Source organism: Silene latifolia, chromosome Y (genome assembly GCF_048544455.1).
Source record: "Silene latifolia isolate original U9 population chromosome Y, ASM4854445v1, whole genome shotgun sequence".
NCBI lineage: Eukaryota > Viridiplantae > Streptophyta > Magnoliopsida > Caryophyllales > Caryophyllaceae > Silene > Silene latifolia.
This window is the reverse complement of record NC_133538.1, coordinates 194,736,163-194,749,296: the sequence shown is the minus strand read 5'-3', so window position 1 is coordinate 194,749,296 and position 13,134 is coordinate 194,736,163. Positions and strand designations below refer to the sequence as shown.

Genomic DNA, 13,134 nt, shown 5'->3' with positions numbered 1-13,134 from the left:
AACTCATTTTGATCCGGAGTAGTCACATAACGAGAAAACCGTCTCAAAAGTTGTCTACCTCGCAAACATCATAACATGTAAGTTTGAGGGTGTAAATATTCCACTTATTTCATGTCTTTGTTGTTTTTATGAGTTTATAAGCATGAACAATGCATAATACGATTCAAAACATGGAAAGATCAAGCCAAAACCGAGTTTTGGTCTGAGGCAGAGGCTCCTTGTGTTGCCTAGGACCTCGCGCCCCTATGGGCTTCTCAGACTAAAACTTAAACGCGTTTGTGTTCTTCTTTCCGCAACATTTTTATCTTATTCATAATCATCTTTGATTCTTTATACCATGTCAGTTTAATCCGAGTATGATGATAAATATTGGCTAATTACAAATAAATGAACTTAACATATTTAGTTCATACCAAATATTTCTCTTTATTTTATTTTATTTTTATCCTTGTCTTGACTATAATGGATATCACCCTTGGTTAAAATAAATACCATGTTGATTTAATTCGAGTACGGTGATAAACAGTTAAGCACACAGATTTTACATTTTTATGTGTATACTATACTTTCCAAACTCACAAATCCGACATCGAATATTACTAATATAATAGTAATTATTCCGAGTCATACAAACAATTTTCGCAAACATTCAACACGAAAGTGGTCTTGATGACCTTTTCAACAAAAGCGGTTTTTTACAACCTTTTAAACAACCAAGAGACGCCCCTTGGGTTGCCTCATGGCTCGCACCCCAAGAGGCCGTCTATTTTCACATTTCAAAATCTGGGCGGAGCCCTTTGCATCCCTCTATGGCTCGCGCCCCTATGGGGCTGCCTGGCATTGTTCTGCTTCATTTCAGCACTTGTCTAGGACGATCTTGACTTCGGTTAACCTGAATGCATGATGGATCAGATTGGCGAGTTTACAAATCACTTTATCATTTAAACACACTTTTTTTAAAAATAAATGGATCGTGTTAAGCGCCATAATCCGAATTTGGTGAATGGATGTTTAATTTCCGTTTTCGCGTGTAAATCAACTTAAATCCAACTCAACATCAATTACTTGATACTTGGATAAACAACCGACTTAGAAAACTTTCACATGTTATGTTAAAACTTTTGGATAGGTATTCATGCATTTAACCCGTTTTATCAACTTTTGGACTAGCAACCATGATCGATCAGTAGAGGCCGCTAATACGGGCGGGATTGGGTGTCCGATTAAAGAGCTTCCCAATACATACCCTCACCCCTTACTCAGAACCTTTGGATAGTGGACGACCTTATCCTTGACAACGAGAGTCATTCTAGCGATAGGATGCTAAAGGGGGATGAGTCCTTATCTTTAGTACCTATGTCAAGCACCGCTTTTTGCTTCGTTCGACCGAGGTGCAAAGTGGATTCGAACGGTTTCCAAGCATACCATAATTGCTTGGTGGCGACTTCGAATATCTCTGCATCGTTCTGAGGGCTTTATCGAGAAAAAACCGACCTATCTAAAGCGACCCGGTCGAAAGCATTTATACATCACCGAATGTGGCTTTCAGACTGCCGCATGTCCATAGATAGGCGTGCGGGTGACCTATGTCCATATAAGCACAATTGGTGAGTAAGAAGCAGAGTTACAATCAATTCAAATCTTATTCGGCTGGTGGGTTAAACTATAGCACAGGTGCAAGCCTGAATTGAGGATGGGCTCGTGGACCATCATCTGCCACGCCCTAGCAGTGTTTCAACTATAACAATATGGGACATCGAGCCTTTGCATGTAGATCATTTACAGGGAATTGTGGTAGAGGCGGAAATCAGGGAGGATACCGCACTCGAGCACTGATTATGGGGAGCAATCGTTACTTAAGATAGTGGAGTAACCTCAAGAGTTATAGTAACAACAACAATAGCAAGAACTACTACAATAACAATCAGAGTTACGGTGGAGGATCATACCAGTGGCCGGGTAATGGAGGTAATAAGAACAACACAGTGAAGTTGACTGCTAGAAGGGAGCCCACCCGAGCCGATTAAAAATGAAGAACAGTCATGTCCAGGAACCCGCCCGAGCAGACACAAAGGTCGCCCGGGTTGGGCACCAGCTCGCCCGAGCAGCAGGAGAACCCGTCCGAGTTCAAAGAGTAAATAATCCTACTGGGCCGAAACCCGCCCGAGCCCACCTGTTTTCCATGTTATATCCGTCCTCTCCTTCACTCGATCCTCACCTTATCTACACAAAATCTCAATCTTCATCTCCTTCCCAAGTATATCACCATAACACTCACCAAAAACCCACTCAAAAACATCATTAATCCACCCAAAATCAAGCAAAACATCATCCTAACTCAATCTTATATACATATAACCCAATTTCCAACCATCAAAACTACAAAAATCACTCAAAATCACCTTCTAAAAACCTAGGGTTCCAAAAATCCGGGAATAGGAAAGTTACTTTTGGGTTTGATTTTAGCTTCGCAACTACAATTCATTGATCATAACTTGGTTCTAAGACTCTATTAAGGCATTTGGGTTCATCTTTGACAGGATTTGAGACATCATTTAGAGTATCTCTTTTTTGACTGGATTTGCGCTAACAAGATGTTTACAAGGAGCAAGAGAAAGTATATGGCCGGAGCGAAGGTTTAATGCCCGTAATTTTATATATGGTTTAAATAGCATTTTATATTTTATATATTATTTTATAAGCTATGTTATGAGTTGGGATTGAATAATTTAGGAGACGGAAATAAAATAGGAAGGAGTGTATTATTAGGCAAGTGAAACGGGTGGAACCGCCGGTTTTGGTAGACTTGAACCAGTTTTTTCTGGAAAATATATACATGCTAAATTAGACAATTAGAAAACCAATTCATAATCATCAAACAACCAAAAAAAAAAATAAAAGGAATCAGAAGGGAGAGTTGAGAGAAGAGAAGCGACGAGGAACACACGAAGGGAAAAAGGGGTTTTGATTCAAGCTTGAGATGATCTTACTAGCTTATTTTCCTGATTAATAGTAAGTAAACTTTAATCCTTATGTAGTTAGTTTAATTATTTAATTTTATACTTGAATTGTATCAAATTAGTAACCCTAGAAGTTGGGGATTTGGGGGTTTTTGTATAATTATCTTAAGACGGATTTAAATTGTTATAAAATGATACGAACTGAGCAGCGGAATTGAGAATGAATTGGATAGTGCCGAGGACTGTTCGTAATAGGTACGCGCAGACCTGAAACTGATTAATTTAGAGAACAAAATATTAAAGAATAACGGACTGTTTTTCGCGAACCGAACGTACTAGGTACGACCAGTTCTGATTTTTGTATATAAGGGATAGTGTTTTGAACAACTAAGACCTATTACTTGATCAAAGTGAGTGAGACCAAGACCTATTGATCAACAACTCGAGAATTTTAATTAGAATCGCGTTCCAATCAAAACCAGTTTTGTTTCTAAGCAAGAAACGATTTTTGTAAACACAAGTTTGAGCAAATTTCTGAATGATTTTATTCATGAACTTGAAGGCTTTATATAAGCCCCAAGGCATCCGTGCAAAAGGTCCAAGCAAGGTGAAGAGTTGAGCAATCACTCTTCACTTAATTACAATACTTAAAGCTACTAGTTCATTGAACTTAGACAATTACTAATTAAGCTAACATATTATTGTAAAACATAATCTGAAAATGTAAAGTAAAAACGTCTTGTTGGACCGTCCTCCTTGGAGTGTGTGCTCCCCCCATCAGCTCCTCTATTCCACACTTAGCAAATTCACAAAGGAAGGATAATTGGAACTTATAGGCTGAAAATTACGAGCAAACATCAGACCATCAACGTGAGTGTTCACAACTAATTCGTCCAGCTCATTAACCAACTCCGAGTCATTAGCTTGGTCATTAGCTTGGTTCGCATCATCCCCTCCCTCTTGAAAAGGAATTGGCCTCAATTCAGCTAGGCCATCGTCATCCAAGTAAGGAGAGAGGTCACCAACATTAAAAGTGGTGTGAGCACCATAATCACCAGGAAGTTCAACCTTATACGCATTGTTGTTGACTCAACCCACAATCTTGTAAGGACCTTCCGCTCTAGGCATGAGTTTATTCTTTCGCTTGCTTGGAAATAGCTCCTTTCTCAAATGCACCCAAACCAAGTCTCCAACCTCGAATACCCTTGGCTTCTTATTCTTGCTTGACTTGCGTTTATAGGCTGCATTCACGGCCTTAATTCTGGCCCGGACTTGCTCATGGAGCTTCAATATTGCTTTCAACTTGGACTCGGCATCTTTATGCACCAACTCATCTTTAGGCAACAGAATTAAATCCAAAGGAAGGTAAGGATTAATACCGTATACAATTTCAAACGGTGAATGACCCGTAGCATGAGTAGGCAACCTGTTATAAGCAAATTCGGCATGAGAAATCTTGAGATCCCAATCCTTTTGTGTCTTGCTCACAAGCCCACGCAACAAAGTTCCCAAAGTTTAATTTGTGACTTCGGTTTGCCCATCCGTTTGAGGATGGTGAGAGGTACCAAACAACAACTTTGTACCCAGTTTCCTCCATAATGTATTCCAAAAGTAGCTCAAGAATTTAGAATCCCGATCCGACACAATGGTCTTTGGAATGCCATGTAACCTTACAATTTCCCGATAGTATAAATCAGCCACATTAGAAGCATCATCGGTTTTATGGCAAGCAACAAAATGAGCCATCTTGGAAAAACGATCAACCACCACCATGATAGCATCCTTACCACGTTGAATGCGTGGCAAAGCGAGAATGAAATCCATTGAAACATCGTCCCAAGGTCTGATCGGAATTGGTAAAGGAGTATATTCGCCCGGTTTGAACTTGCTTTTCGACACTTGACAAGTAACACACTTATCCACGATATTGTGAACATCTTTTTGCAATCGTGGCCATAAGAAATACTCTTGGAAGATCTCCACGGTCTTTGCAACCCCGAAATGGCTAGCTAACCCTCCACCGTGAGCCTCCCTTACAAGTAGTTCCCGGATAGGATGCTTAGGAACACAAAGTCGATTTCCCTTAAAAAGAAAACCGTCTTGAATCAAATACTCTCCCTTAGCTCCTGATTTGCACTCAAGATATATTGCACCAAAGTCTCCATCTTCAACATAGTAATCTTTTAAACTTTCAAAGCCCAAAAGACGAACATCAATTGTGGACAGCAAGGTATAACGACGAGATAAAGCATCGGCTACAACATTACTCTTCCCATCTTTATATTTGGATGAAAAGTGAAATGATTGTAAGAATTCAACCCAGTTCGCATGCCTATGATTCAACTTCTGCGGCCCATTATTATACTTCAAGGATTCATGATTGGAATGCAATATAAAATGGTTAGGACGGAGATAGTGGCTCCAATGATCAAGAGCCCGAACAATAGCATAAAATTCCTTATCATAAGTGCAATAATTCAATCGAGCTCCACCCAATTTCTCCGAAAAATAGGCTATAGGTCTTTTCCCTTGGATCAAAACAGCACCTATACCTACGCCACTAGCATCACACTCAACCTCAAATGGTTGAGAAAAATCGGATAACGCCAAGATAGGAGCGGTACACAACCGTTCCTTAATCAGTTCAAAGGCTTGTTTAGCTGCCACACTCCATTCAAACCCGCCCTTCTTCAAACACTCCATAATAGGACTGGTTATGGTGCTAAAATTACGAATGAATCGTCGATAAAAAGAAGCAAGCCCATGAAAAGATCGTACCTCACTAACTGTTTTAGGCTCCGGCCATGATCGAATTGCTTCGATTTTTGATTGATCAACCGAGACACCATCCTTGGACACCACGTATCCCAAGAACACCATGCTCTCCACAAGAAAAGAGCACTTCTCTCGCTTCCCATAAAGTTTCTGATTACGCAATGTTTCGAACACTTGTCTCAAATGTTCAAAATGCTCATCAATATTCCTGCTATACACCAAAATATCGTCAAGATAAACCACAACAAATCTGCCCAAGAAGGATTTAAGTACCTCATTCATCAATATCATGAAGGAACTTGGAGCATTAGTAAGACCGAATGGCATGACGGTCCATTCATACAATCCATGCTTCGTTTTAAAAGCCGTCTTCCATTCATCACCCTCACGCATCCGAATCTGATGGTAACCACTTCTAAGGTCGATTTTTGAGAAGATAACCGAACCATGAAGCTCGTCAAGCATATCATCAAGTCTCGGTATTGGAAAACGATATTTGATGGTTATGTTGTTCACAGCACGGCTATCAACACACATATGCCATGAACCATCCTTCTTTGGTACTAGTAACACCGGAACAGCACGAGGACTCATACTTTCACGCACATAAGCCCTCTCCATTAACTCATCAATTTGCCTTTGAAGTTCTTTTGTTTCTTCCGGATTACATCGATAAGCAGCCTTGATGCAGGAGCATGCTCGAAACAAGCAAATGAAATCCTTATTAGTCGAAATGTGACTTAACTAGTAAAAGGGTTTGAGCTTGGATCGAATAATGTGTTAATGATGAAATGGGAAGGCGTTGGAGCTGCATATCACGGCTCCTAGGACGGCTAGGATACACGGTTTCCTAAATCGTGTAGGAATAATAAATTAGTTTAATTACTGTTTCCAAATAAAGTTAGGAAAGCTAGATTTTCCTAATCCTAGTTTAATTAGAATACCCTAAAATCTGATTGTATTCTAAATATTAGTATTTTAATAACTTTCCTAGTTAGTTTAGGAAAGGGGAATAACTTCCTAGTTAGTTTAGGAAAGGGGAAGATGGCTTGGTTTGCAAGCTGAGGAATTAGGACTCGGGTTGAATTGTGACCTCGATTAGGAGTATAAGTAGGACCGTGTGTAATCAGGAACACACACATTGAATTTTCAGAAATAAGATTGTTTACGTTTGTGAGCATATTTTGATTAGGTTTGCGAGCTTAATCTTTAGATCTTCCTTGCGAGGTTGATTGCGTGATTTTGCATTTGATACCTTGCAAGGCTAGGACTAAGAAATCACCATACTATCCGATTACTTCAAAATTCACAAAATAAACAATCCAAACAATTAAATTTCCGCTGCAATTTTACTAATTACATCAACATACACATCCACGGATTTAACAAACTCAAACGAACGGTTCCACGATCTGTTCAATCTCGTTTTTCCAGATAGTTTTACATCAAATTGGTTACCAGAGCTAAGTTCAGATTTATTCCTTAATAGATTTGTCTTGGGACGTTGCTAATCATGGTTAAAGACGGTTATGAGGGTCCGAAAACATGGGAAGATGGTCATAAAGAGCTGAAGTTAGAGATGACTCAGATGGCTTATGTGTTAAAAAACATAGCAAGCATGCTGAAGGCTAAGGAGAAGAAAAAGGAATCGGACAGTCCATCCGAATCTAAAGAAGAAGACGAGCAGCCAAAGAGAAAGTCGAGAAATAAGAACGATGATGATCGGGGTTTAAAACTCGATATTCCAGACTTTGATGGCGAGATGGATCCGGAAAAATTTCTGGATTGGATAAGACAAGTTGAGAGGGTTTTCGAATATAAAGAATATGATGACAAGAAGCAATTTAAAGTTGCAATCTTGAAGCTTACAAAGTATGCAACTTTATGGTACGAGAATCTGAAAAAACAAAGGGAAAAGGAAGGCAAAGACAAGATCGAATCTTGGATCAAATTAAAGAAGCACCTGATAAGACGATTCCTACCTAGAGACTACGAGCAAGAAAACTATCTAAAGCTTCAATCTTTAATGCAAGAAAATATGTCGGTGACTGAATACATTAAAGAATTCGAGAAGATGTCAAATGTGTGCGATCTAGAGGAAAAGGAAGAGCTAAGGGTGGCGAGATTCATCAAGGGCCTAACACCCGCAATTGCAACGAAGGTAGAAATCCAGAATTATGATGGATTTAGCGACGTTTGCAGATTGGCATTAAAATTTGAAAAACATGATAAGGCACGAAAACCTTATGCTTACTCCAAGGGACAAAGTTCGGGAACAAACTCGTATTCCAGGCCACCTCCTAGCAAGCCTAAAGAAACCCCGAAAAAAGAACCTAAAGACAAAGGAAAGGGTGTTGCCGAGCCAAAAGGGAATTTTTTGAGGCGTTGTTTCAAGTGTCAATGCTATGGTCATATAGCAAACGAGTGTCCACAGAAATGAGCCCTAACAGCTCAAGAATTGTATGATATGATTCCTGTATTTGTCACGCCGGAGGATGAAATGGTTCAAGAGAATGTTGAAGATGATGGTGAAGGAATAGTCTATGATTTGGATCCGTTAAGTGAAGAGGAATGTTTAGTGTTGCGTAATTTGCATATGGCAACGGGTTCAGCTGAGAATGAGCAACGAGAACAAATCTTCCACACTCGGTGCAAGGTAAACCGTAAAATTTGCAATCTTATTATTGATAATGGATCATGTGCTAATGTAGTAGCAAGGGACCTTGTTGATGAACTGAAATTGTAAACTAAAGATCGAGTTAAACCATATAAATTACATTGGCTGAATGGGGAGAATAGGATTCAAGTTAAGAAACATGCCTTATTTTCGTTGAGTTTAGGACCCTATACTGATGAGGTGTGGTGTGATATAATTTCTATGAATGCATGCCACATTCTGTTGGGTAGACCTTGGCAATTCGATAGAAGGGTTGAACATGACGGGAGATCCAATGTGTATAGCGTGATGAAGGGTAATGTGAAATATAATCTGAAATCTATGTCACTTAACAAGATTAAAGAGTCTAAAATAAATAAGGGGAGTATGTTTATGGAGGCTCGGGAGGTTGAGGAAGCTTTGGCTCGTGGAGAACGAACCTATGTGCTGTTGGTTCGTGAATTGGGGTCCGTTGGTGTGAGTGATAATAGTGGAGTACAGGGGCTGTTAGAAGAGTTTCGGGATGTGGTTCCGGATGAATTACCAGATGGGTTGCCTCCTTTACGGGGTATTGAACACCAAATTTATCTAATTCCAAGGGCGGCATTGCCTAATAAGTCGTCCTATCGTTGTAATCCAGAGGAAGCAAAGGAGTTACAGAGACAAGTCCAAGAATTGATAGATAGGGGATATGTTCAAGAAAGCTTAAGTCCGTGTGCGGTGCCTGCGTTATTAGTGCCAAAAAAGGAAGGGACTTGGCGAATGTGCATTGACAGTAGAGCGGTAAACAACATTACGATCAAATATCGCTATCCTATGCCAAGACTTGATGATATGCTTGACGAACTTTCTGGTTCGAGTGTCTTTTCTAAACTGGATTTGAGGAGTGGTTATCATCAAATGAAAATTATGAATTTTAATAAAAATCGTTCCATGTGTAAGAACAATTGAGTTCAAGGCTTGCGAGTTTTGGCATTTAGATCTTCTTCGCGAGGTTGATCATTTGAGTGTTTTGAGTTCGTACCTTGCGAGGCGGAGAGCGAGATTCACCATACTATCCCGGTTACTTTGTTACTTTTTACGTTTTACAACAATTTCAGTTAAATTCCGCTGCGTTAATCCTAAAATACATAGACGAGAAGTCTGGCAGACTGTCATATTTACACGCTTTTATCCTATTCTGCATACGAACAGTCCGTCGATCTGTTCAACCTAGTTCGTCCAAGTTATTTTACATCAAGCCTTGTTTGGGAGAGTTGAGCCCGGAAAAAGATCAATTTGATGTTCAATGCCTCGAATAGGAGGCAAACCAGCGGGTAATTCATCGGGAAACACATCCCCAAACTCTTCAAGCAAATCGTCAATTGGGTTATGTTCCTGCAAAACAACATTAGCCCTCGAATTTTCTTTAGTAACAAGCAAATAAACTTGCTCTCCATGATCAATGGCACGCTCCACATCCCGTTCTCCAATCAACATAGCAGCATGGGCCTTTGCTTTCGGTTTTGAACCTAAAGCACGGATAGCTTGTGGTGACATGGGTTTAAGCACAATTCGTTTCCCTTTGTCTTTCAACTCATACTCGTTACTCCTCCCTCTATGCAACGCATCCCGGTCATATTGCCATGGTCGTCCCAACAAAATATGATAAGCATCCATGGGAATAACGTCACACAACACCTCATCGACATAGGAACTCATAACCAAACCAACCTGGGCCTATTTTGTCACCTTAACACTGCTACCATCATCTAACCAATGCAACGCATATGGGTGTGGGTGTTTCGTAGTTACAAGACCTAATTTTGACACCATTTCAGTAGAGGCCGCGTTGGTACAACTACCCCCATCGATAATTAGACTACACCACTTATCATGTACCCGACACTTGGTATGAAACAATTGATTTCTTTGTTCCGAATCAGTAGGTATAGTCTTAACTTACAAGGTTCGCAAAACCAGATTTGTGTCGTAAATTGGTGCCTCATAATCCTCTACTAACTCATCCTCTTCCTCACCTTCATTGAAATTAAACAGCTCACCCAATTGTTCTTCCTCGGCCAACAACTCATCCCTACACTCTACCGCCTCTCTCAAGGTCACGACTCTTTTGTTTGGACACGTACTTTGATAATGACCGAAACCATGACATTTAAAAAAACGGACTTTGGACAGATTAGTCTCCTTGGCCGTGGTCCTAGGGGTAGTATTTGAGGATGCCGTGGCTTTGCTAGGACTCACAAACGAACTACTAGGTGTTTCGGTTTTAGGGGTTGTTTCAGTTTTGGTCCATGATTTATTCTTTCCCGAGTCTGAACTCGACCCTTCCCAATATTTAGACTTCCCTTGTGACTCCACTTTCAAACAAAGACCACAAAGAGTATCAAAATCAGAATATGGGTATAACTCAACAGAACTAGCAATATTATAATTCAATCCACGCAAAAATCTAGACATTTTATGTTCTTCTACTTCCTCCAATTCACCCATCAAACATAAGTTTTCAAATTCATCAATATACTCACTAACACTTAAATTTCCTTGTCTCAAATTAGCAATCTTACGATATGTAGCTAACCTATGGGTCATTGGCACATACCTTTTACGAAGTTTACGTTTCAGAGACTCCCAAGAATCTATCTTTTCCTTCCCCGCACGTACCCTCTTGGCCTTCAACCCTTCAAACCAAAGAGATGCTCCTTTGCTTAATTTCAGAATTGCATACTTGCAGCTTTTCTCATCATCCAATTCCTTGAAATCAAACATACGATCTATCTTCCCTTCCCACTCCAAATAGGCCTCGGGATCAGCCCCTCCAACGAACTCAGGTAGTTCGTTAACTTTGAACGGTTCAGCCACCCTTTCAAAACGCCTTGGTTGCCACCTATCATCCCTTTCTTGCACGTTTCTCAAGGCATCACGGAGTTGCTGCAAAAAGTTAGGATTATCAAAATCCAAAGATAAATAAGGATCAAGAGCCGAAGCTCTGATACCACAAATGATACGAACTGAGCAGCGGAATTAAGAACGAATTGGAGAGTGCCGAGGACTGTTCGTACTAGGTACGCGCAGACCTGAAACTGATTAATTTAGAGAACAAAAGATTAAAGATTAACGGACTGTTTTTGGCGAACCGAACGTACTAGGTACGACCAGTTCGGATTTTTGTATATAAGGGATAGTGTTTTGAACAAGTAAGACCTATTACTTGATCAAAGTGAGTGAGACCAAGACCTATTGATCAACAACTCGAGAATTTTAATTAGAATCGCGTTCTAATCAAAACCAGTTTTGTTTCTAAGCAAGAAACGATTTTTGTAAACACAAGTTTGAGCAAATTTTTGAATGATTTTATTCATGAACTTGAAGGCTTTATATAAGCCCCAAGGCAGCCGTGCAAAACGTCCAAGCAAGGTGATGAGTTGAGCAATCACTCTTCACTTAATTACAATACTTAAAGCTACTAGTTCATTGAACTTAGACAATCATTAATTAAGCTAACATTTTATTGTAAAACATAATCTGAAAATGTAAAGTAAAAACGTCTTGTTGGACCGTCCTCCTTGGAGTGTGTGCTCCCCCCATCAGCTCCTCTATTCCACACTTAGCAAATTCACAAAGGAAGGATAATTGGAACTTATAGGCTGAAAATTACGAGCAAACATCAGACCATCACCGTGAGTGTTCACAACCAATTCGCCCAGCTCATTAACCAACTCCGAGTCATTAGCTTGGTCATTAGCTTGGTTTGCATCATATAATCATCGTAATTCACCCAAGCTTTTATTAATTCATATGAGATCATCGTAATTGGACCAACCCAGGTTATGAGGTGACCGAGGGCTGCTACTGGGGCCATGGTCTTACCACCGTGGGTGGTGGTGGTCAGCCACGGTGGGGTGGTTATTGTTGTTGGGTGGTTAAACATATTAGTCGAGGTAGGTGTGTAGGTTGTTCGCTTTGCGGTTGTTGTGGGTATTTATGTTCAACTTTTATACCATCTTATAGCTTTTTTGGGACCGTCTTATACTTCAGTTGTATGGGTGTGTTGTCGTCTTATTATTTTTGTTGTTGTAACTGCTTAGTCGAGTTGTGTATACGAGTGTCATATCGCTGTAGTTGTTGGTGTTGCAGGTTGGAGTGTTGAGATAAGGGTGAGGTGCTGACAAAGTAAAATGGGGATGAGGGGGCTGTTATGGGCCATGATGTAAGGCCCTATTCTTTTGGAGTGAAACGGATCTGATCTGAACTGAACTGAACTTATAGGATTTGAACTGAACTGAACTAAACTTATAGGATCTGAACTGAACTTATAGCATCTGAACTGAACTAAACTTATAAGATCTGAACTAAACTGAACTTACAGGATCTGAACTGAACTGAACTTATAGGATCTGAACTGAACTTATAAGATCCGAACTTAATTTACTTAATTATTATTATTATTATTATTATTATTATTATTATTATTATTATTATTATTATTATTATTATTATTATTATTATTATTATTATTAGAGGACATTGAAAAAAAATATAATCTAAAACACAAGGTAAGATAAAATATTTTTCCGCTTTATATACAGTGGTTTGTTCATACATTTTACTACGATTACATTACGATAAAAAATAAATCACATTTTCATCTTTTTTTCTAACTATTAATTCCCATATTATGATAATCCTCATCACTTTCATCTTCACTATCACTATCACTATCACTCTCACTCTTGACAACAAATC

General features: G+C 39.5%; 2 protein-coding genes across 2 annotated transcripts; one reads left to right on the top strand and one right to left on the bottom strand.

Moving 5' to 3' along the window:
* The first annotated feature begins 7,248 nt into the window (after positions 1-7,248).
* Positions 7,249-8,175, top strand: LOC141629736 (uncharacterized). Its single transcript, XM_074442695.1, has one exon. It carries the CDS (start codon positions 7,249-7,251, stop codon positions 8,173-8,175), a length of 927 nt encoding a protein of 308 aa, XP_074298796.1.
* Positions 8,176-9,627: 1,452 nt separating this feature from the next.
* LOC141629735 (uncharacterized) lies at positions 9,628-10,050 on the bottom strand. The gene has a single exon (XM_074442694.1). It carries the CDS (start codon positions 10,048-10,050, stop codon positions 9,628-9,630), a length of 423 nt encoding a protein of 140 aa, XP_074298795.1.
* Positions 10,051-13,134: the final 3,084 nt, after the last annotated feature.